Source organism: Equus quagga, chromosome 1 (genome assembly GCF_021613505.1).
Source record: "Equus quagga isolate Etosha38 chromosome 1, UCLA_HA_Equagga_1.0, whole genome shotgun sequence".
Taxonomy (NCBI): Eukaryota; Metazoa; Chordata; class Mammalia; order Perissodactyla; family Equidae; genus Equus; species Equus quagga.
The window spans coordinates 42,877,221-42,900,094 of record NC_060267.1 but is presented as its reverse complement, the minus strand read 5'-3'; the positions used below and the strand labels follow the sequence as shown (position 1 = coordinate 42,900,094).

Below are 22,874 nucleotides of genomic sequence, written 5' to 3'. Positions count from 1 at the left end.
AAATTATGGCATCAAAACCAATCATCAACAATGATGATAGTGGTCCCTTGCATTTATAAGAAGTATCATAATCTTTAAAAATATTTATTGACCTAGAAGTCTCCAGCAATAATTAATCATGAATTATTCATAACAGTTAAAAGATCTCTAGTTATCTGATGGGATCCAATCCTACCCAATCTGCCCTCATAAAATGTTTGAAGCCTTCTGGCATTTTGCCCTGTGTAGGAGCCTGATTCTTCCAGAGACTTGGTTCACAAGAACATCTTGTCTTTTAGCGAGGAAAAAACACCCTCCTATTGTGATAAATAATGAAGAAAATCTCTGCAATCCAATATCTGTTAACACATACAATCACTTAAAATTTTTGACTTGACTATTTATTTTCCTTAATGTTGACATGCTAGGACTTTTATGTTTTTACAAAGCTTCTGAGTTTTGCTTTTGGGGCTCTTCCAGGTCAAATTATTAATGTATCCTCCCTTTCCACTGAAGATATTTAACACACTTCGCATTTTTCACAGATTAAACGCTAAGCTCTTCCCTCTTTCTTTTACAATTTTCAACCTCCTCCCTTACCGTCTTCGCATACTGCTAGGCCTCAAAAGCCAAATAAGAGGTTTCCACATGAAATCATAGGCAGAGTTTGTAATAGAAATACTATTTTAAAACTGAGTTGAATAAAAATGTAATACAAGGCTATAAGATCTCTTAGGAGCTTAATTACAGTTTTCTCTGTTCTGGGTCCTCATTTTTCTCAAATAATGGTTCAAGGGAAGAAAGTACTTTTCATAGATATGGATTAATCTAAGTGAATTTTCCTAAATAACAATGGAGAGAAAACAAGAGAGGCAGAGGGGAAAAAAACATTTGTTGAGCACCTACAATTGCACATGGCATTTTGTTAGAAATTTTCAGAGTATTGTGAATAAAAGCACAGGCACAGGAGACAAACTGGCTGGGTTTGAATTCTAGCTCCACCCGGAATCCAGTCACTATCTGTAAGACCCTGGGCAAGTGACTTCCTTACTCCTCTGGACCTCAAGCTCCTTATCTATACAGAAGGCATAACAATAGCGCCAAGTTCATAGAGTAGCTGTGACGATTACACGAGTTCACACATGTCAAGTCCTATATCAGTGGTTGGCTTATAGTAAATGCTATGAGCATTAGCTAATTATTATGATTGCTAATTATTATTATATCTCATTTGGTTTTGGTACACGACAGCCCTAATATAAGACGGTTATTATCACCTGCAGTTTACTGAAGAGGAAAGTTGGGTGTATGAAAGTTACATAAGCCGACCACGCACACAATTAATAAATGGTCTATTGGACTGGACTTCAAACCCACACTCCTGCCACTGAAGGGAAATGAGGACTGATGATCTAGCCCTGGGAAGCTTTAAAAGGACCTTTTCTGTGGCTGAATCAGCAACATCCCCAAAGCTCTTCTTCCTTCCTAGCCATCATTTAGTTCCTATCTCTTTCTTTTATCACTTGGTTGTCCTTTTCTGCCTTTTAATTCCAACATTAACGACATATGTGAATTGGTACAGAAAGCATTATAATTTTGAAAGATAAGAAACAAGAGGGAAAGTTGTTCTACTCCTCAAATAAAAATCCCACTGAACTTACAGTATTTTAGTCTTGCTGCCTCCCTCAAGGCCTCCCCAAGTATTTCCCACTGATTTCTCTTCCTCTCATTGATTCCTGTGGCATTTATGGCCTGAACTAAACTGTTAGAACATTGTCTTATGTATGATCTAAAATGCTGCATTGCACATACCTCCACATATAAATTTCTGACAATAAGTAGCTTATCACATTTCACATTTTGAAAACGCGTGATGAGCTCTATCCTTTCTTGAAGACTCTCCTTCTGTTTCCCTCCCCAAATGTCTCTTCAAATATGCCTTGAGTCTGAATTGAGTCAAAAATCATTGTATGTTATATAGCTTAGTTGTATCCATGACATACAATTGGCACTGTATCCATGTCAATTTCCTGGTTTTGATAATATATTGTGATTATGTAAGATGTTAGCATTGGGGGAAGCTAGGCGAGGGCTATGCAAGAACTCTCTGTACTGTTTTTGCAGCTCTGACAATTTTTAAAAAATATTTCAAAATAAAAATTTGAAAAAAATTAATCATTCTGCTGGAACACAAACTATCACTAGCTGATTTCTAACTGGAAGTCACACACGCCCAACAAAACACGAAGACCTCTGAAGATGAGGACAATCATATAGTTCTCCTGATTTCCTCCAAAAATACTGACATTTTATTTAGCAAATGGTGGGAGGATGGAGAGGGTGGAAGAGTTGGGAACACAGGAGGAATTTCATAAATATTTGTAAACTGATAAGTGGGAGACATAAGAAATCATGGGTTAAATTTTGGGACTCAAAGATTTACATGTATAGTTACCGTGCTCCTAATTTCACCTCTTTTGGAACACTGCTAGAAAAATAGATTCAAGATATGAAATATTTGAATGGAAAACTAGTCCCAGGCATTGGAACAGATAACCATTACTCATCCTACTGTGCACAGTTGAGTCTTCCTTTAAAACTTCTAACTCAACATTTGTTGCCAAATGACTGGGAAGCTGGCTCAGTTGTTAGGTTCAGTTGTAATTTATGGGGTTCTTAATGCAAAAAGAAGTCAAATACTTTTCAGACAATAAATATTCACAATTTTTTATCTTTATTTTTTTATTTTTTGACTTCACCTCTTAAATTACTGCCCAATGGCACAAAACAAAAGAAAACCTTTTAAAATACTAAAAAAACCCAACCAGGAAATGTATCATTGAGAAAAAGATGCTATCTTTCTCCCCAAAACAGTGGAAATTTATGAATTTTTCCCAATACTATTCTGTCTACACAACCATTGCGTAAGTTTCACAAATGCCACTGTCAAAGAGCAATTTAAAATCATTTTTTCCAAATGACGGGAAAAGAACAACTGTCTTACCTTAATTTGATTCTACATTAACCTTAACTTGATGAAGCATGATGTTAATATGCTCAAGCTTATGGTTTTAATTCCTCTGTGGTCTACTTAGCTTCTCTCAGTAGAAAATTTGGTACCATGGTCCTAAACTGTGTTTAACTCTCAAACACTTAACAGAACAATTTACTCCAACCACCCCCACGATTGCCAAACAGCTCAAGTTATCATCTTAAAACCAAAGCTCAGCATGTCACAGTTGCTGAGGCTTACATTTATTTTTAAACAAAACTTACCCTACTATGATGTGAATGCAAAATTCTAGTCTTAAGGAACCACAGAAAAGTCTCACATTTGATCTGCTCAATAGAGTACTTTTTAGCTCATTAGTCTACTCCCACTAGAATGTTAGCTTCATGAAGGCAGAGAGCTTGCCTGTTTTATTTACCACTGTATCCCCAGTACTTATGACAGTGCCTGGCAAGTCAAGGTTTACTACATGCAGCTCACAAAAAGCTACATGCTTTCTCAAAGCTGAAAACACCTATTTCAAATGGAAATTGAGTATTCGCCACACTTAACATAAAATGCAGTACCCAAACTAGCAGCATCAGCATCAACTGGGAACCTGTTAGAAATACAAATTCTCTGGCCCTACTACAGCCCTACTGAATCAGAACCTCTCGGAAGGGGGTCCTGAAGCATATTTTAACAAGCTCTCCAAGTGATTCTGAGGCATGCTAAGGTTGATATTGTCAATATAACACATTGAAGGAAACCGATTCCCTCATTCAGCTCTGATTTGCAGTAGCAGTTCCAAATCACATAAATTCAGCCATTTTAGTACAGAAGTATACATAACATATATTGGAATGAGTCTCTGGAAAATGACTTTTTGTACAGAATAAATATTTGGACCAATAAAATTTGATCACTGTTATGCACTTTATATAGCAATGTACCTTGAGTCCTAAGACAAGAATGTGAGATAGAAACAAGAAATGTTAAATAAAATATTAAACAAGAGATTATAACTGTAAGGCTTCCTCCCAGATCACCCTTTTTATGGCAAATCTAAACAGAACTTATTTAATGAACATGGAAGTAACGTGATATGGTGTTAATGTCTCCACACCAAGAGCCAAAGACCTTTGCTTTTCTTTACTAGCTGTAAATTACCCAAAAAACTCACTGGGATTCTTCGTCATTTCAATGAGCTAAATAATAGCAAAGTGGAAAATTCTGTGATTCAATAGGAGCATCAAGGCCCTATAATGTTCCAAAACCAACATATTTCTAAATGACAGAAAGTGGGAGGAATGATAAATATTCTGGATCCAAAAGGCTCCTGACAGGCCAGAGGAATAGATTAAACCTAACAAAACAGTATTTAAGAGGATAAAAATAAACTTCCACACCTTGGTTAAACATACACACACTCAGGTATAGGTTTGGAAAGATATGACTCAGCAAGAGCATATATTTAAAAAAAAAAAAAAAGGACTTCATTGGCTGTAAACTCCCCATGACCCAAAACTGTCACCTGAAAACAACAGTGACCTTAGGAAGCCTTAGCAGAAGCAAAGTACCAAGAAGCAAAACCATAGTTGTGCTCTGATCTGGCCTGCGCATCCCACATCTGCAATGTCTGCATCAATTTGCCACATTTTATGTAGCGCCTGGGTGAAGTAGAACAGTGAGGACGGTGCTGTGACTAGAAACCATGACCTGTGTGGGGTAAATGAAGCCACTATGAGTAACTAGACTATGGAAGAGAAAACTCAGGCGTGGGTCAAGGCATGCCAGCTATCTTCAGACATGTTAAGGGCTCTCACAAGGAAGAGGATTTAAGGTACTCTATGAAACTCTAAGGGGTTAAATTTAAAGTCAATGAGTAGAAGCTCATGAACAGCCTTTGGTTCCAAAGAGGGTCAAGTAACAAACAGGAAGCATTGCTGTGAGAGCTGTATCTGTCAATTTGGCTGGGCTACAGTACCTAGTTATTTAACCAGACCTTAACGTAGGGGTTTCAGAGAATGTATTTGCAAATAGGGTTAACATCTACGATCAGTTGATCTTAAGAAAGGGAGATTAGCTTTAATAACTTGGGTGGATTTCATCCAATTACTAAAAGGCCTTTAGTGAAAAAACTGATGTTTCCCAGAGTTAAAGAAATTCTGCCTCAAGATTGAAATATTAAATCCTGCCCGAGTTTCCAGCCTGCCAGCTTGCTTTATAGATTTCAGTCTTGCCAGGCCCCCACAATCAAGGAAGAAAATTCCTCAAAATAAATAAGTAAACAAAAAAAATGTGTGTGTGTGTGTGTGTGTGTGTGTCTGTGTGTGTCTGTGTGTGTCTGTGTGTGTCTGTGTCCTATTGGTTCTGTTTCTCTGGAGGACTGTGACTGATACAGTTGTCCAAGGATGGAATGGTCTACTTCCAGCCATGCTGAGTTCTTGTCACAGGAGATATTCAAGTGCAAGCAAGGAGATCACTTTGGTCATAATAAGGAGAGCATTTAAAATATATGCCCTTAATAAAATTATAAAGTATGTATACACCACACAGTTTAACTCAGTTTATTCATTTTACTGAGATTCTAGTCTGCATAAAATACTATGTCAGGCTCTGGGGATATAGCGATGAGCAGAAATAGCTACTGTTCTGCCTTTTGGAATGTACATGAATCCTGTACTATGTGCAAGGGACCAGGCTAGCTATTCTAGAACACAAAGCTGGTGCTCATTAGATACCTGTTAAATGAATAACTGAAAGAATGAATAAAAACATATTTTAAGGTTATAGGGAAATATATAGATACATATATATTATTTGTGAAACCTATCAAAATATTTAAATGTTTTAAAGCTTTAATTTTTAATAAGGATAAGAGTCGATTATCAATAAATTCTACAAGATGCCATGCTTTCTTCTCCAATATGGCATAAGACTAAATCATTTTCCTAAACTATGCTCCTCTCTTGACCCCCTTACACAGTTATCACGAAAAAATTCTGACTCAATGTCTATTCATTTCACGTATTTGAAAGTGCAAATTCCTACAACATAGAATCTAAGACCTTTGGATATTCTGTAACGTTATGTACTCAGTGGAGGACCACTACTAGCCGACTGCTGGGCTGAGTGTGTTCCTCTAGCCTCCAGTGATGGGCAGCAAGAGAACTCACCACACTGCTTCTCCAAGCACAAACGTTAAGGAACACAGGAGAAGAACTGCGTAGATTTCAATTATAAGAGCACAACAGTATTAAGACCATATTTGTATCACACTTGCAATTTTTCAAAGTTTCGTCAAAGCCTATCATACCTGCATCACTGTAAAAGAAAAAAAAGCAAATGAATGTATCATTTCACAGATGAACAAAAAGACACATGGATGGGATGAAGCTGGAGTTTTAACCCCAATCCTTTCATTCAGTTCAGTTGGGTGCTTTTTTCTTTATTAGATCATAGTGACAGGACACAGCGCAACATATTGTCTTTTGACAACAATGCGAAATTTATTCTTTAGCAGAAGATGATCCAAAGCTTTACACCTGATCCAAAGCTACAAAAAATGTAATAGTGTGTTACGGGGGAGCTTTCTTTATACACAGGTTGCCGAGAATCTTGGCTGTATTGATTGACAACACATCCAGTGTTCCAGGTTTGGGAGCTTTGCTATGTACTGGTTATTTATCGTTACCGAAAATTTTTTATAAAAACAAAACTCAATCAGTTTTACAAGGTTCATAGCATAAAATTCTAATAATCATCTCATTTCCTAATATAAGGTGTTTGAAAGGATGTGGAAAAGAACAGAGTGATAACAAAATGAAAACGTTTAGTAGCAAAGTTGCAAGAGCCTTCACAGAGTCATAAACAGGGATTCTAGACTTGGCTGTGGAACCAATAAGCTAGGTCATCTACAGAAGGATCTCTCTTATATATCTCTCTAACATATATATACGAACTTAACATATTTGCTAATTCCATGCTGAAATTACCTGTTTCAGACGGTCTTTTCTTTATAATATAACTACTTTCATTTTTAATGGGAGGGAAGAAATTATGGCTGTTTTTCTGAAACCACAGCAATTTTCAAAGGCAGCTGTGGCAACAGAGATGCGTTTGCAATGGAATTTTGGCTTCAAGGCTGGTACCACCTTGAAAATTTGGCTGATTTCCCCAAACCCATAAGTTGGAGAAATACCAGGAATAAAAAGGGGAATTATAAGGACTATTTGCAATTTTCTTCACTCCCTTCCCTCAAACAGTCCTTGTCAGTTGCCAAGAAAACATGTCAAGATCAAAATGAGACTGATTGATGACTGATAATTAACTACAGGAAAATATTTCAATGAATAAATTAGCCGTCAGTTAAAAATAAAGGGCAATTGAATTTTAATAATATATTCCAATAGAAAAAAGGAGGGACAAAGATATGTTCTTTTGGCCTTGAAATACAGTTCTTGATTTTATTTTGTTTTATTTTCCAGTATTGTTTCCTCCCTAATTATATTTTTCTTAAGAGAAAAGCTAAGAATTGGTCATTGCCAACCTACAAAATGTTTAACTATCCACCAATAAACAACTGATTTTGATTATTTTAATTTTTCCTTTCCTTTCCTTTCTTTCATTTTCTTTTCTTTTTCTAAGCCCTCATAAGCATCATTCCTCATCTTTGCTTTACTTCCTGGGAATGCAAAAAGGTCATCATGACGTATGCCTTGCACAGAGGTCTGACTTTTATACATACCCATAGGTATACACCTGCAATTTGAAAACACCCTTTTATTCCTCTTGGGGTGGAAGAAACAAATGAAAAGCAACTCAGCTGGGCTGCTTGCCTCATTTTGCTTTCCCATCTTTGTAGATAAAGGAAGGTATAAATGCTTGGAAGCCACAGGTAACTATATCACCATATTTTATGACAACAGAACAGCTATTTTTCTAGCCCCATCCAAACTTGTCTCAATGCCACCTTCCTCCCTTTGGCCCAATTCTTTAAAAAACAATTATTCCTCTAACTACCAACTACACAAAGAACCAATGGGCCTCATTTCTGGTAATTCTTCAATAACAACAACCATCTAGGAAAGGCTTCTTCTGAAACACATATGCACATGCGCCCGCGCGCACACACACACACACACTTGTATCTGGGAAGTGTGGAAATTCTGCACCCACCTGAAACACAATATGTTCCTCTACTTACCTGGACAACTTTTTAAAGAAAATTTACCACTAAGATTTATATAATCTTAGGAAAAAAATGACCAAGAATTTGAAGAGCTGATTGAGACCATAAGTTGGTAAAAAGTGAGGTGGACAACTGTTGTCAGTGCTCAGAGTCATGTGATGTGCACAGCCGAGGCTCTTTCCCATACGTGTGGTCCTGAAACTGGACCTGAAGCCTAGGTGAAAACTTACTGAAGCCACAGATCAACTTGCTGTATCTCCCTGAAAATTCCATTTTAGTCACTGATTTTTGGGGGAAGTCATTTTTATATTCAAACAAACATAGATATATCATAGATTTATATTAAAATTTGCATATACTTTACATTATTAATAAAGCATGCAAAAATAATTACGTGATTACAATGAGATGCTTTCAAGCCGCAAATCCCCTAATCTTTCTCCTCTTCTTTTAGAAGTACTTTGAAAAGAATGTTCAAGCAGCATCATACTACGTCATTAAGCATAAGTGAAGGGAACAAACTGATGCACAGTTACTAAAGTAGAGAAAAAACTCTAAAACATAAAGGTTAGTTCCACAGCATAAGGAAACTGACTACCCAAGATGCTATTGATAAATGTTGTTTTTATTTAATGTATATGAGGTCTCACAAACATATTCCAGTGATAAAGTACATGTCTATGTTAAAGCAGTATTTGAGCTCATTGGAAAAGTCACATTTAAAATCAGAATTGTCCCTGTCCCACTTGAAAATAAAATGAAAAAAGCTTTTCAAAACTTTTTATATTGGGGGGGGGGCAAGGAAGCAAAGAAGAACAAGCAAAAGGAGAAGAAATACATCACTGCTCTTTGCACCAAGGTGAAAAATATCAAAGCTTGTTTGTATTTGGCACCCAATTTATGGCCCAACAATCTGAGTCTATGAACTTAAGCCGTCACGGATGAATGCATCAATTGGCTTTTGAATCAGAGGATAGCATTATTCAATTAAGTTTCAAGAAACACATTTCACTATGGCGCACAATATTTCCATTCTAAAATGAGAATGTCAACTGTGAAACTAAATCTAAAATTTCAGTTGTTGTTCTCTCAGCCCCTCCCACGCTTACTACAAGTTTGAGTAAAATGAATTCAGGAAATATTTAAATAAATATGGTGTGCATTCTGGGTTTTATGGCAGGTCTTATTGCTTTAATTACTTGGAGCCTGTCAAATTACAGGCTGATGCACACAAGTAAGGAAATTTATGACCTACATGCCATGTTATTAATGCTCTACATTAGCCAGTGACGGTAAATGTTTACCCTGCTGGGGCAGGAGATGATGGAATGAGCTGGGAAATCCTGGCTCTACACCTCACAGCATCACCACAGTGCTAACCATGCTGAGCCAGCAAGCTTCCTAAGCCAGCAAGCAAGCTTGCTTGAAGACAGAACCGCAAGGTAAAATTAGACAGAAGGAAGAAGAATCCTCTGAATTTCAAAGACCATGTAAATACTGCTATATATATATATACACACAAACACCTCACATGTTTTATCAGTGCTCTTCAGTAACTAGCACGTTATTAAACTTTGCCTGTGCTGACACTTCTACGGTCAACCTGTCAACCAGAAAGTTCTGGTTAATGTTAAATTCTGTTTTTAACATAGAGAGCCTATCTTTTACCTGGGCTTAGGGAGCCATCTACCACATACCAGAAGCACTTTCAAATTTAAGGGTGTTAATTTATTGATGACACTAACATATTTCTGGCCGTTTTTCCAAGATTTCCAAGATATAAGCCATGAGAAGTATTGTTATGATCATTACTTGTCAAGCTGTAATTGATATTAACCAGACTTTGGATTTAAGAGAAAGAGAGAGAGATAGAAAGTGTGTGTTTGTGTGTTCAGGGTGTGCAGAGTAGTGACACAGAATTTTTGTCTTACAAGCATTCCGAAAACCAAAATACTCAATTGAATGTAAATATATCTTTGAATGTATGTTTTCACTAGAGCACTCAAATCGAAATGAGCATACCTTGAAAAGTTATAATAACATAAGTTAATACTTGCACACCTACTATGTGTCAGGTGCTGCTCTAAAAACTTACATTAATAAATCATTCAATCTCAACCACAACTCTTTGAGATAGGCACTATTATAGCCTTTTTTATAATTGAGGAAGTTGAGAAGATAAGTAACTTATAAGTTGCCAAGTTCAGACAGCTAACAAAGTGTAGAATTGGGAGTCAAACCTAACTGTGCAAATCCAGAGCTCATGCCCTTACCTCCAGGCTTTACTGCTCTCTATTAGCAAACAGACAATATGGTCTTTTTCACCCCAAATCCCAATTTGGTATTTACTGTTGGGAAAAGTCAGTGGGACAAGTAAGATTTGAATTGCTTCTGTTCAATTGCTTCACAGGCAAATCAGCGATGCTGTTTCCACCACTCCTAGATCTCAGACTGGCTCCTCTAGGAACGCTTGCCCTGCTGGGTGTTTGAGCCCATGGCAAGATCATGACCATTTTCGGGAGGCATATGAATAAGCAAAGAGCTGCAGTTGCATTCCAGTAGGTATAATTTCTTGTAGATTTTCAAAAACAAAAGTTACTTATAAGACTGATACAATCTGTAGACTAGGAAGCTGAACATACAGCACAATGACTAGGCAGAGACATCATATATCCACGTTAACAAAGAATTAGAATAAACATGAATTTGATATTGCTACAGTCTGGCTTCAAAGTTGGTGGATGTGAAGTACTCTGTGGTTATTTTCATGGAAAACATTTCCCCCTGAAAGTGGGAAAAGGTCTCTGAATTGTCTCCCACACAAAAGGCAAACTAGTACTACTTTTTAAATGTGAGGTGTGGTTACAAGGTCTTAGGAAAACAGTCTAATGTTGAAATAGGAAAACATTGTCTGTGTATAGATGACAGACAAAAAGGCAATTGTTTAAAGGCATGTAGTTTATCATTGTCATTTTCACCTAAATGAAAACAAACACAAATGGTAGAATGTACGTAAGGTAGATAGAGAAACCAGTTCAAAGAGGATTCATTAATCAAAAATCATAAGATTTTAGAGTTGGAAAGCACCTTAGTAAACAGGTTCAATGTCTGCATTTTACACAAAACAAAACCAAGGTCAGCAGAATTTGGACTCCATGTGCAGGTGTTATCTTCAGCTCCGGGTGTGAGGAATCACCCCCAGGGAGAGTGTACGGAGTGAGAAGACAGAGCATGGTATGTAGAACCCTGGGAGCCCCGGGTTTTGAGAAGTTGGCTGATGTAGATTAGCCCATGAAGGTAGCTGGTTGGGAGCAATGGAGAGATAGCAGGCAAGCCAAGAAGTGTGATATCACAGGAGCCTGGGAAGGAAGGAGCTTCAGGAAAGAATAAGTGGTCGTGTTGAATGATAAAAAGAGTTCTAAGAAGGCCTGAACTGGGAAATGTTCATTCAGTTTGTTGGTTATTGATAGCAAAAGTAGTGTCAGGAGCATGATTACAATGGAAAATTGCCATGTTTGAAGCAAGGAATGGGAGTTAAAAAAAAACAAATTAAGATAGTACGGCAGAGCTCATATTCACTAAGCTTGGAGAAAAGAAAAAGAGCAGTGGACAAAGAAAGGCTTAAGGGAAAACTGTCAGTAGAGAATGAGAGGAATAAGTGAAACAGTTTGGGGGGAGACAAAGGGAACTGGGGTCTAAGCTCAAGCTGATGGATCAGCCTTGAGAGGAGGAGGTACACAGCCTGCTCTGAGATAGCACAGGGGAGAAAGGCATGGATATACATACAGCTAAGTGGTTCTCCCAACTGAAGTTTTAATTTTATGTTTAACTTTTCAAACCATGTGGAGTTTATTTTAGTAAATGATATAAGGTTAAAAAAATCCCCTTCCTTTATTGCCTGTGGTAAGTTTTGAATGAATGAATACTAAACAGCCAGCCCCAGGCCTAGACCCTTCACTCACGAGGGACTTAGACAGGCTATTGTTGCCAGCACCGGCTTTCCCACACGCTCCCTTGTCTTCATCCTCCACTCACTGGAACAGTTTCCTCATTCTCCAGATCTTTCCACCAGCTACAGAAATTAGGTTCTCACGCCATCAGGAAACACTGAGGACATTAATGGGGAGGAGTTTAAATCTTCAATCTTGTGAAGGCGGGCAGTTTCTTAGCCTTGCCAACTATCTGTTTTCTAGGCTTGGTTTCTGCCAGAGGCAAGAACAAACAGCAAGGAGAAGGAAAAGGTGACAGTGAAAAAGAGGACTCTTGAGAAAATTAAAAGAAAAAAAAAAAAGACTTAGAATAGGGAAGACTTACTCCTGAAATTAAACCAGAGAGCAGATTAGGAGAGAGAGGTTGGTCACAGAATTAAAAGCTGCTCATGCGTGCTTGTTTAAGATTATGTGGATTACTCGTTGTATTGGATGATCTCCATGGGTTTCACTCTACAAACATACACCTCCTAGATATCTATTTGAGTCCTTTCCTGAGAACCCAAAGCTCAGTGTGCAAAGTCAATTATAGGTCTTTCCTCCACCAAGAGATCAAAGCAACATTATCTGAAACCATGTGGCTCTGACATTTTACCAACATCTACTTTAGCATTCTTTAATTATAAAACCTAAGATATATTTTCAAATTGGATTAGATACATTTTCACTTCCAACATCTCACCCTTAATCTTAAAGGTCTGCAATCCTTTTCTCAGGTGCAGGGGAAAAACAGCCTCTGAATTACTTATGTGAGCCACAATTTAACCATTTCAATTCACCCCAGAGGTATTGGCAACAGCTGTCTTGCTTGAGGTCTTGCACACTAAGTTTTCACTCCTCAATTTTAGAAGTGTTGGGCAATAATGCAATTCTGTTTATTATAAAGACATGTTCATTCAATAAGCACCCAACACATGCTTGACATTGGGCAGGTTATTGAGAATATCAAGATGAATGAGACATAAAATTGACCCCTCAGGATCTCATATAGAAAAAAAGAGCAAATATATTTTTTAATTTCTACATTCTGATCACTTTGGAGGTTTGTTTAATATCCTTTCTCAGAATACCAAGACCTATGATCTATCTATTGCCTTGTGTATTATCAGCAGAGTTACTTTATCATAAATAAGCAAAAGAGTCTATAAAACTTAGTTATGCAAAACGAAAGTTCTAGATAAAGAGAAAGAGACCACCTAAAAGAGCAACACATGAGAATATGAGAAATGCCAATTACCCGCCCGCCCAATCCCAGGAGGCAACAACAAAGATACACATGCAGGCACGCGCACACACACATGCACAACTACAACAAAACACTTACCTGACTTGCCCACACCTGCTCTCCCAAATATTGCCAGTTTGACCTCTGCACTTTTAGCCATGCCGGGTGTTGGTAGACAACTCACTGTTGTTCAAACTAAAGAGCTGAGAAAATTATCTTGGCCCCAGCCTTCGAATTCACCATATCATTGTAAATCTTGGAAGAGTCTGCAATCCTTAAACAAAAGAGATTTGGGAATTCATAAGTGACTGGAGAAAAGAATTAATATTTATTCAGCATCTCTTACTTGCCAGCCAACATTACTTAATCACTATTTTTCATTTTGATCTTCACAATCTTGTGAGAAAGCTACAGCAATTTACTGTAAACTATTCATCTAACAAATGATAGATCCAGGACTTAAACTAAGATCTGTTTTGTTCTAAAACATAGGCGTTTTCACATACAATAGAATTTTATAAAGTACTTCCTCAAAGAATTGTTTATGAAGGCATTTTTTTGTCAGTAATTGATAACACATACTTTATAGTATGTGAAAACATGTATTTACCATGTGTCTGTAAACATTCAATAGACAAACACACGTGATGGGGAGAATCACATTTAGAACTCTTTATTTCCTTTTGAACTGAATAATACACATTCATATTTATCAACCCCAGTGAAACACGATTGAATTTTCATTTCAAGGTTAAATTTCATCTTAGCTCACACTAGATCACATGATCAAGTCATGCAACAAATACACATGTTCTAGGAATTGATATATAAGGTCTAGATTATATATTTTTCTATTTTTCTAGGCACAACGCTCGGGTACACAAAAGTCAAATGCCATGCCATGACTTTTGATCCCTTTTCTAGGACAAGCTCGAGTAAATTAGCTTATAGTATTGTCCTAACATTTGGGAAATTATATTACATACAATGTAAGCAGATTTTATTTATTTAGGAATGCCACCTAGTTCTTAGTACCATGGAAATGTGAAGCTGGAAAGAGCCTTGGGGTTAACCAATGGAATCCTCCAGCCAACTCAAGAATCCTTCTTTATGATGAGACAATCATCCAGCAATCATCCTGTGTTGAATTTACCACATCCAGGTACAGCGGGCAAAGTGGGGGAGGCGGGGACGACGACATTAAGTCAGATTTTTCTTTTCTTTCACTCAGAAGCCTTCAAGTAACCTAGCAGCTCTTAGGAAGCTTTGCCCCATCCTAGGCTCTACTTTCTAGGAAAACGAGGCCAAGCATCTTCCCTTGTTCTTCATGGGATGTGTGTTCTTGTTTATGATTTTTGACCCTCACCTTCTCTCTTCACCACATGCAGCTCTCTCCTCTGGCCCTTGCCAATTTAATCACTCTAAAAACATGGCAGCCACTACATTCACCACTTGAGTTGTGACCTGACGAACTGAGCCAGCCAAAGTTCAATGAGATTTTCCCTATTCTTTACCCAGGTACTGTGGTCATATTATAGCACAGCCACTCCTATTACGGCTCATATGGTTCACATGAACTGCAGACTCTTCCATTCTGAACTTCTGCAATCAACGTTTTAAACCTCAATACAAGATTTGACTTTTATCCTTCTTTAACTAAACCACATCGGTCTTCATTTCATACATTTTTCCAGTCTATAAAGATATTTTTGAAACACAAATCTGTGATCTAAATGTGTAAACTGCTCCTGCCAGCATTTTGTCATCTACACATTTTCAAAAAGAGCCTCTCAAGTGAAAGAAAAAAAAGTTAAAAAATCTTTCTGAAAAAGTATTTCTACAAAGACATTAGCATGTCATTGTTCTTTCACTATGCACCTAAGTCATCGACCTGTACCTAACCAATTTCGTATTTGCTGATTTCCAAAGTGCCAGAGCTTCCTCTGAAGGATGAAAAGGTCAACATTAACATGAGCTATTGTTTACTTCATCTCCAATAATGAAAAAACTTCTTAGTAATCATTAATAGTACAAAAACCAGAAGCTTTAACATCTGCAATTTGTTCAGTCCCATAATTTGGCTGAAGATAAAAGGATTTCCTTACTTGTCATTTTATATGCATTCATTAAGAAAAGGCCTCTGTTTAAGGTTCAGTGCTTCATCATAGAAGCATAATATATGAAAATATATTAACTATATAAATTCTAAATTAGAATGGCAAGAATTTCTTTGAAACATTGAACATGCAAGTGTCTAGAGCTTATATAAACAATAATTTGTTATTTCATGTAAAACTGTCCATTCCCATGCTCATAAAATCCAAGTAATTTAGTATCTGATTTATGCTTCATGAAAGTAGTTATCAAATGTGATTTTTAAAAAACATTTAAGTCAAATATTTCAGTAACTCCCAAATGGCCTCAGAGGCATAGGAATTTCACACAAGAAAGAAAAATTGTGTGGGTTAGTTTTTTCATTTACAACCTAATGATACAGTGAGTTATTGTCAATCTCATGTTATATTTAGAAAAATCACTTAAAGGAAGACACAAAACTGACACATATCCTTCAACATTTTATTTCTCACATGAAAATGTGCAAAGTTACATTTGACAAAGAAAGAAAAATATGTAAATTGTCTTAATAAGTGACCTGTTGCCAAATTTCTGATGTTCAAAATAATTCATAATCTGAGACATTCCATAAGATGGATCTAAGAAAACATTTGTTTTAATGTTGTTGTGCAGAAATATTCTGCCTGGGTCTAGAAGCTGACATTCACTTTTTGTATAGACAGTGCTTTATCAGGACAAAAACTTCTGAGTTCCTATTACTCCTAAAGCTAAAATCACACCTAGAAATTTAAGAGATTGACGGTGCAGTGATTTTTTTTTTTCTAAACATAAAGGAACTAAAATAAAGCTAAGAAAGAAGAAGAAACAAAGAACACACCTTCCAAATCCTGTGTTACTGTTAATGCATTCCTGGATTCATTCTACACTTATGCTAAGCATATACAAACAAAAAAGCGGCTACCTTCGAGTTTACAATCTGTTAGATCTATGACATTTAGATCACTAATAACCTGATTTTTTCAATTTATTTAAAGAAAGCTTTTGTTCATAATAAATCATCCCCAACACTATTATACTTATCAAGGTCCATGCTTTCAATCTTTCTCTTGGGTGGGGGTAGCAAGCATCTTTATAAGGGAATATTTTTTCTAACTTCTGTATTTATGCTCTCATCAAAATAAAGTGCAGCTGTTTAGGAAGTGAAGAATCTAGTCTGGTCGTGGGAATGAGATTCTTTTTGGGCCGCCCCTTCTCTAGCTCTGAAATCAAGTTTTCCTTGTCTCATTACCAGGAATTCTTCCTCATCTTATCACAACGTAGCATCCCCAGTGACGAGGGTAACTGTACAAGACCTCCGGCTGTACGTTGCTCTGAAAGCAACAGGTATCCTGGAATGGTAAACAAACAAGTCCATTGTGGACTGCAGGTCACTTGCCCTCCACCCAGGGAGCAGATGCAGCCTAAGTCAAAAGGGCATTCTCGGTCTCAGCTCCGAGGACGCTGTCAAGCTCTGGGCGCGGGAGCTCACACTTCCCTCTCAGCGAACCCCAAAGCTGCCCTGGGAGGACCCAGGGACCAGGAGGACTGACCCAGAGGCCGAGCGTTCAGGGGCTCGGAAGGCTCTGCAGGAAGTCATCCTGAAAGAGCCACCTGGGCACGTGCGTGACACTCACCTGTTCACACTCTCCAGGCCCGGGAGAGCCGCGGTCCCCTGCAAGTTCGGAACCAGTCCCCCGGGACCGCTAAACCCTCCCACGCTGCGCAGCCCAGGGAGCACGCTGCGTTTCCGAGTCGCTGGGCTGCAGTCGCGGTGGGAGCTGCAGTGCCCGCAGCAAGTGGGGGCGGCCCGGCGGGGGTGTCCTCGCTCACGCTCGCTCCGACTAGCGGCCGAGGGACTGCCGCAGGACGCGAGCTCAGCCTGGCCCTGGCGGCTGCGCTCCGCCACCAGGATGCTGCAGTGCGGCGCTACGGCGCCCCCTACTGGGGCCCGGGCCCGGCTCCTCCAGCGATGTTACCTCTCCACCAGAAGAGCCTGGAATATGTGCCTTCTCGGTGTCGCACCCGAGAGACAGGCTTCCCTTTTCTCTTGCTCTGTTCCCGGCCTCTACGTTCTCGCATAAAGACCTCTTTCCTTGGTTAAAACCTTGCATGTGAAAGCATCACTACATGGTGCTTTTTACTCCTTACTTCAGATGATCCTCACAACATGCCTTTTGAGGTGTGTTTAATTATCCCCATAATACTCAAGAGAAAACTGAAAGAGAAGATAAGTTGTCCAAAGCTAATAAATGGTTGGAATGAAACCCAGGTCGGACTGGAAGCTGAGAGATGCTAGGAGAGACATAAACATTAAGTTCAATTGAAATTTATAGTTAGATATTTGAGAGAGTTCCAAAAGCCTCACATTCTCCCTACAAGATCAGCATTTAAATATTTGAATCGAAGTCATGCTCCATCATCCTCAAAACCTAACAAAGATGCTTAACATTGGTGCTGTGTGAGACCTGCTTTCGTCTCTCATCTCGTTTTATATTTACACCCTCCCTTGAGGTAAGCACTCTTATTATAATGATTAGCCTTTCACAGATGAGGAACTGAGTTTCAGAGAGGTTAAATGATTTCACAAAGATTATGACACTTCTGATCAAAGGAGTGGGAAATACCTATACTATTTTTTTTTCTTTCAAAACCAGGGGCTTCTCACCAAGATACCAGGTGACCTTCAGAAAACCATTGCAATATAGAGCAGACAGGGGCTAGGGCTGAGTGACAGTCTGCAGTGAGTGTGTCCCTGATGGACGAGATGTAACCAGGGAGGCAGTTTCCAGGGCCAGTGCTGACCTGGGGAGCCACTGCAGCCTCAGTCGTGGGCCAGGCTAAATGCAGTAGCTAGATGTGTGGCAGAGGTAGGAAATGCCCAGCTGTGCAGGAATCGCTGTGCTAAGTCTTTGGGAAAGGTCAAACGTTTTATCCTCTATGACTTTCCCCATCGCTAATCTATCTCCTTTCCCCGACATACACCTGGATTACCTGATTTGGTTCTATGTCGGATGGCACCCTGATCTATCATCGTGTTTGCCTTGTACTCATTTTTATTTCTCAATCTTCTCTATTAAATCTGAACTTCCTGAATGTAGGGATATAGCATATGTATCTCTGTATTTCCAGCCTCTACCATCATTCCTGACACATGGTGGGTATTAAAAAACACAGTCATTGAATGAATGAAGAGAAAGAACAAATTGTGATAGGGTATTTTTTTTATGTGCTGAATTTGGGATAGAATAGCCAGTAGGAAGTTGAACATATGGGTCTGAAGCTCAGGAAAGAGGTCTGGGGAAGAGATTTAGTGTCTCAACATGCAAGAAGTCTTTGAAGCCTGGGATGTGGAAAGACTTGCTGAGGTTGATTATATAGAGTTTTAGAGAAATCCAGTTTTATTGAATTTTAGGGCATTAAGAAGTTCAGATCTCCCATGTTACCTCCTTTCCCTAGCAAATCCTGTGTTCATGGATGGTTTGAATAAAAATATCTATAAATATGTATATCTATATATATGTATATATATATATCCTATTTACATAGACCTAAGTTGAAATGCCCACTTCCAAGCCAGTCCCCTTTTGTGGCAGTTATTTGGGATCTTGTCTACAGAATCTGTTTCCATTTTCCTACTTAGCGCATGTAGGCTGGCACCCCTCTCTCAACTAGGGAAGCATTTGCATGCACACCTGCAGTTCTTGACGTGCTATATACCGAGAGAGATGCAGTAGCTGTATCAGAGCCTCACCCCCATTGTGCTAGGGCTTCTGGATACATCCTATATTCAATGGGAGTGTTTCCTTTGTCCCAAGAGCAGCAAAAAGGAGCCAGTCTGCCCTATGCCACCTGCTTCATGGGTCAGTAGGAAGGACAGAGGACACTTTGCACTTACAGTGACACACGAGTTACCTGCTGGGCATGAATTTTCCTGGAAAGAGATCCTGTCATACTCCAGTCTCTTAGCCTGGTTTCAGGCTTAAGCCAAAACTTCTAACACAAAACTAGTAGATGAAGAATCAGTATAACCCCAAACACATTAAAAACTGGAATTTTGTGTGTGTGTGTCTGTAGTTGCTAATAGTGTTCACTGTAAATAATTCAAGTAGTAGAAAAAATACAAAGAAGTAGAAAATCACCCCAAAATCACGCTATCCGGAAATAACCATTGTTATTATAATAAAACCATCATTCCAGATGTTGTAGAACATAGATGAATCAATAGGTATGTTAAATGGTGTATAACTATGCTAAGTGCTATCATATTATTTTTATTTATTTATTATTTTTTGAGGAAGATTTAGCTAACATTTGCCACCAATCCTCCTCTTTTGGCTGAGGAAGACTGGCCCTGAGCTAACATCTGTGCCCATCTTCCTCTACTTTATATATGGGACACCTGCCACAGTAGGGCTTGACAAGCAGGGCCTAGGTCTGCACCCGAGATCCGAGCCTGGGAAGCCGAAGCGAAACTTGCGACCTTAACCACTGCACCACCGGGCTGGGCTGCAAGCTATCATACCATTTTTAATAAATAAGTAAATGCTATTTTTAATTAAAAAATAGTCAAGCAGAAGATAAAGGAATTAAAGTGAACTGTAAAAGATGGCTAAACTTTAGATGTTTGCTCACTTCACAAGGTATTTTATCCAATAGTCTCTCTAAAGTTAAATTTATTACGTAAACTCAGATTTGAATTCATTATGTTTAACCATATATTTATATTTATATGGCTATTTATATATTTATATGGTTTATATTTATCCATATATTTATTTTAGTCAATATCATTTGACTTCTTACTGGCAAGATATCATACCCCATTTCTCGATGTGTGGCTGCTAATGATTACTTTTTGACTTGGAGCTGGGGGGATATTTTATTATTCTTATTGTTTATTTAATTGGATATTAGGCAAGGGCAAGTCTGATTTTGGCCATGATTGGACTTTCCCTCTGGCTAGGAACAACTCTAAAAGCTGGCCAAAATATGCCAAATATACAAAATAGCTGTTTGGAAGCCCTGCAAGACACCCAAGGCAGGGCAGCAATCCCCGACAGAGGAAATGCACTGGATTTAGCCCCACATTCACCCAAATTTTCTCCTTGGGGGCATTTTAAAGGTCTTGGTCCATGAAAGTGGAGCCCAGACAATAATAAGAGATGAGAGTTCAGAGCTACTAATGCAGCTGGGTTCAGAAGTTAAAATGAGAGGATAGCCACAGAGTGAAAACTCCAGATATTTACATAGAAATGCTCCTGGAACCTTGGCCATTTCCTGGGCTGCATATTTTCTGGTGCATCTCTGGGAGACCTAGTAAAAGAACAGCTGCCCGGGGTCTGCAAGCTAGAGTCCTCGAAGTCTCAGAGTCCTTGGAGAGACACTGGAGTTGAGCCCAGCCAGAGTTCAAAGAACTGTGTGGACATCCTGGGCGTTTGACTGAGACCTCCAAAAGGCCATATTCTAGGAGTGAGGACCAGGCTTTAGGAGACAGGGCAATGATCAAGGAGTAACGGCAAATCTGAAATCCACTTCCTCCCCTGAACAGAGACTAAAATGAGGCCTCGACAGGGCCAGGCTAATCCACCAGGAAATTAACGGCCTGCCAAAATAAAACTCAACAATGTTGAGAAAGATAACATAATCCAGAGCCTCTATAACTATCATCTATAATGTCAAGCATACTGTATTAGTCTGCTTGGGCTGCCATAACGAAATACCACAGCCTGGGTAACTTAAACAACAGAAATTTATTTCTCACAGTTCTGAAACCTGGGAATTCCAAGATCAGTGTTCTGGCAAAGCAGGTTTCATTCTGAGGGCTCTCCTCTTGGCTTGTAGGTGGCTGTCATTTCATTCATATGACCTCTTCTTTGCACCTGCAGAGAGATGATAAGAGCTCTTTAGTATCTCTTCGTACAAAGACACTAATCCTATGAGGTCAGGGCCCCACCCTTATGACCTCATTTAACCTTAATGACTTCTGTAAAGGCCCTATCTCCAAATACAGTCACCTTGGAGTTAAGGCTTCAACATATGATTTTTGCAGGGGCACAACATTCAGTTTATAACATATACAATAAAAATTACTAGATAGACAAAGAAGCCTGAAAAAATTACCAATAATAAAGAGATAAACGTTGATGGAAGTAGACCAACAGATGACTCAGATATTGGATTAAGTAGACAAGGACTTCAAAATTTCTAGGATTATTGTGCTAAAACCAGTAGAGGAAATTATGGACAAAAATAGATAAAAATACAAAATATTTATCAGATTTTTATCTACTTGTGTATTTTAACAGAGAAAAAGAACGTATGAAAATTATCAAAAAAACCTTTAAAATTATACAATATAATACCTGAAATTAAGAACTCATTTGATGTGTTTAACAGCAGATGGAAAGATCAGAAGACAGGATTAAGATTCAAAGATATACCATTAGAAAATATCTAGAATGAATCACAGAGGAAAAAAAAAAAGAATGGAAAAACCAAAACAGAGCATGAGAAATGTAGAACATGGTCTAACACACATGTAATTGGAGTCCTAGAGAGAGAGAAAAAAAGGAAGAATGAGATACAAGCAATAGCTGAAGAAATAATGGCTGAGAATTCTGTAAATCTGATGAAAGATAGTAATCCTCCAAATCAAGAAGCTCCATAAATCCCAAGCATGATAAATAAAAAGAACACTACACCTAGGCATATGACAGTCAATTCACTGAAAACCAAGGTACAGAGAGAATATTAAGAGCATCCAGGAAAACAAAAAAGATACATTATTCATAAGGAAAAAAAACAATAAGAATAAGCAGTAACCTTTGAACATAAACTAACAAAAACATAAGACAATGGAATGACATCTTTAAAGTGCCAAACCAGAATTCTGTATTTACCAAAATAAATGATTCTTGGACAAACAAAATTTTAGAGAGTTCATTGCCAGCAGAAAAATTTTCTAAAAAAGGCAAATGATTCCAGGTGGAAGTAAAAAAATTCAAGTAGCAATCAGCTACTTCAGATAGGGTAACTATATAGGTAAAAATAAATGAATATTGACCAATAAAAACTAAAAACATTGAGATGTCCTGTGGAGATAGAAAATATCTGCAAGTAAAATATATGATAATAACAAACAGATGGGAGAGTATAAATGAAATTAGGCTCTTACAAGTTTCTTCCATACTTTGAGATATGGTAAAATTACTAATTTAAGATAGACTAATAATTTAAGGATGCGTTTTGCAATTTCTAGGAAAACACTAAAAGAATCCAAAAGTGTAGTAATAGAGAAGATAAAATTAAATGAAACACCTCATTAATACAAAAGGAGGCAGGAAAGGAGGAATAAAGGAACAAATAGATGGTACAAATTGGCAG

The 22,874-nt window shown here is 38.1% G+C and overlaps 1 protein-coding gene across 2 annotated transcripts in view; it reads right to left on the bottom strand.

The window, feature by feature from the left end:
* Positions 1-17,311, bottom strand: part of RERG (RAS like estrogen regulated growth inhibitor) — a 113,898-nt gene extending 96,587 nt beyond the window's left edge. Inside the window, exons 1-2 of one of the 2 annotated variants that reach the window (XM_046646287.1) lie at positions 17,126-17,311; positions 13,476-13,650 (exon numbers count right to left, since the gene is read on the bottom strand). In XM_046646287.1, the coding sequence (XP_046502243.1) occupies positions 13,476-13,536 (61 nt within the window). In that variant the 5' untranslated portion in view covers positions 13,537-13,650; positions 17,126-17,311. The remainder of the gene's footprint in view (positions 1-13,475; positions 13,651-17,125) is intronic. The other variant, XM_046646293.1, reaches the window with a different exon arrangement.
* Between the last annotated feature and the right edge of the window lie 5,563 nt (positions 17,312-22,874).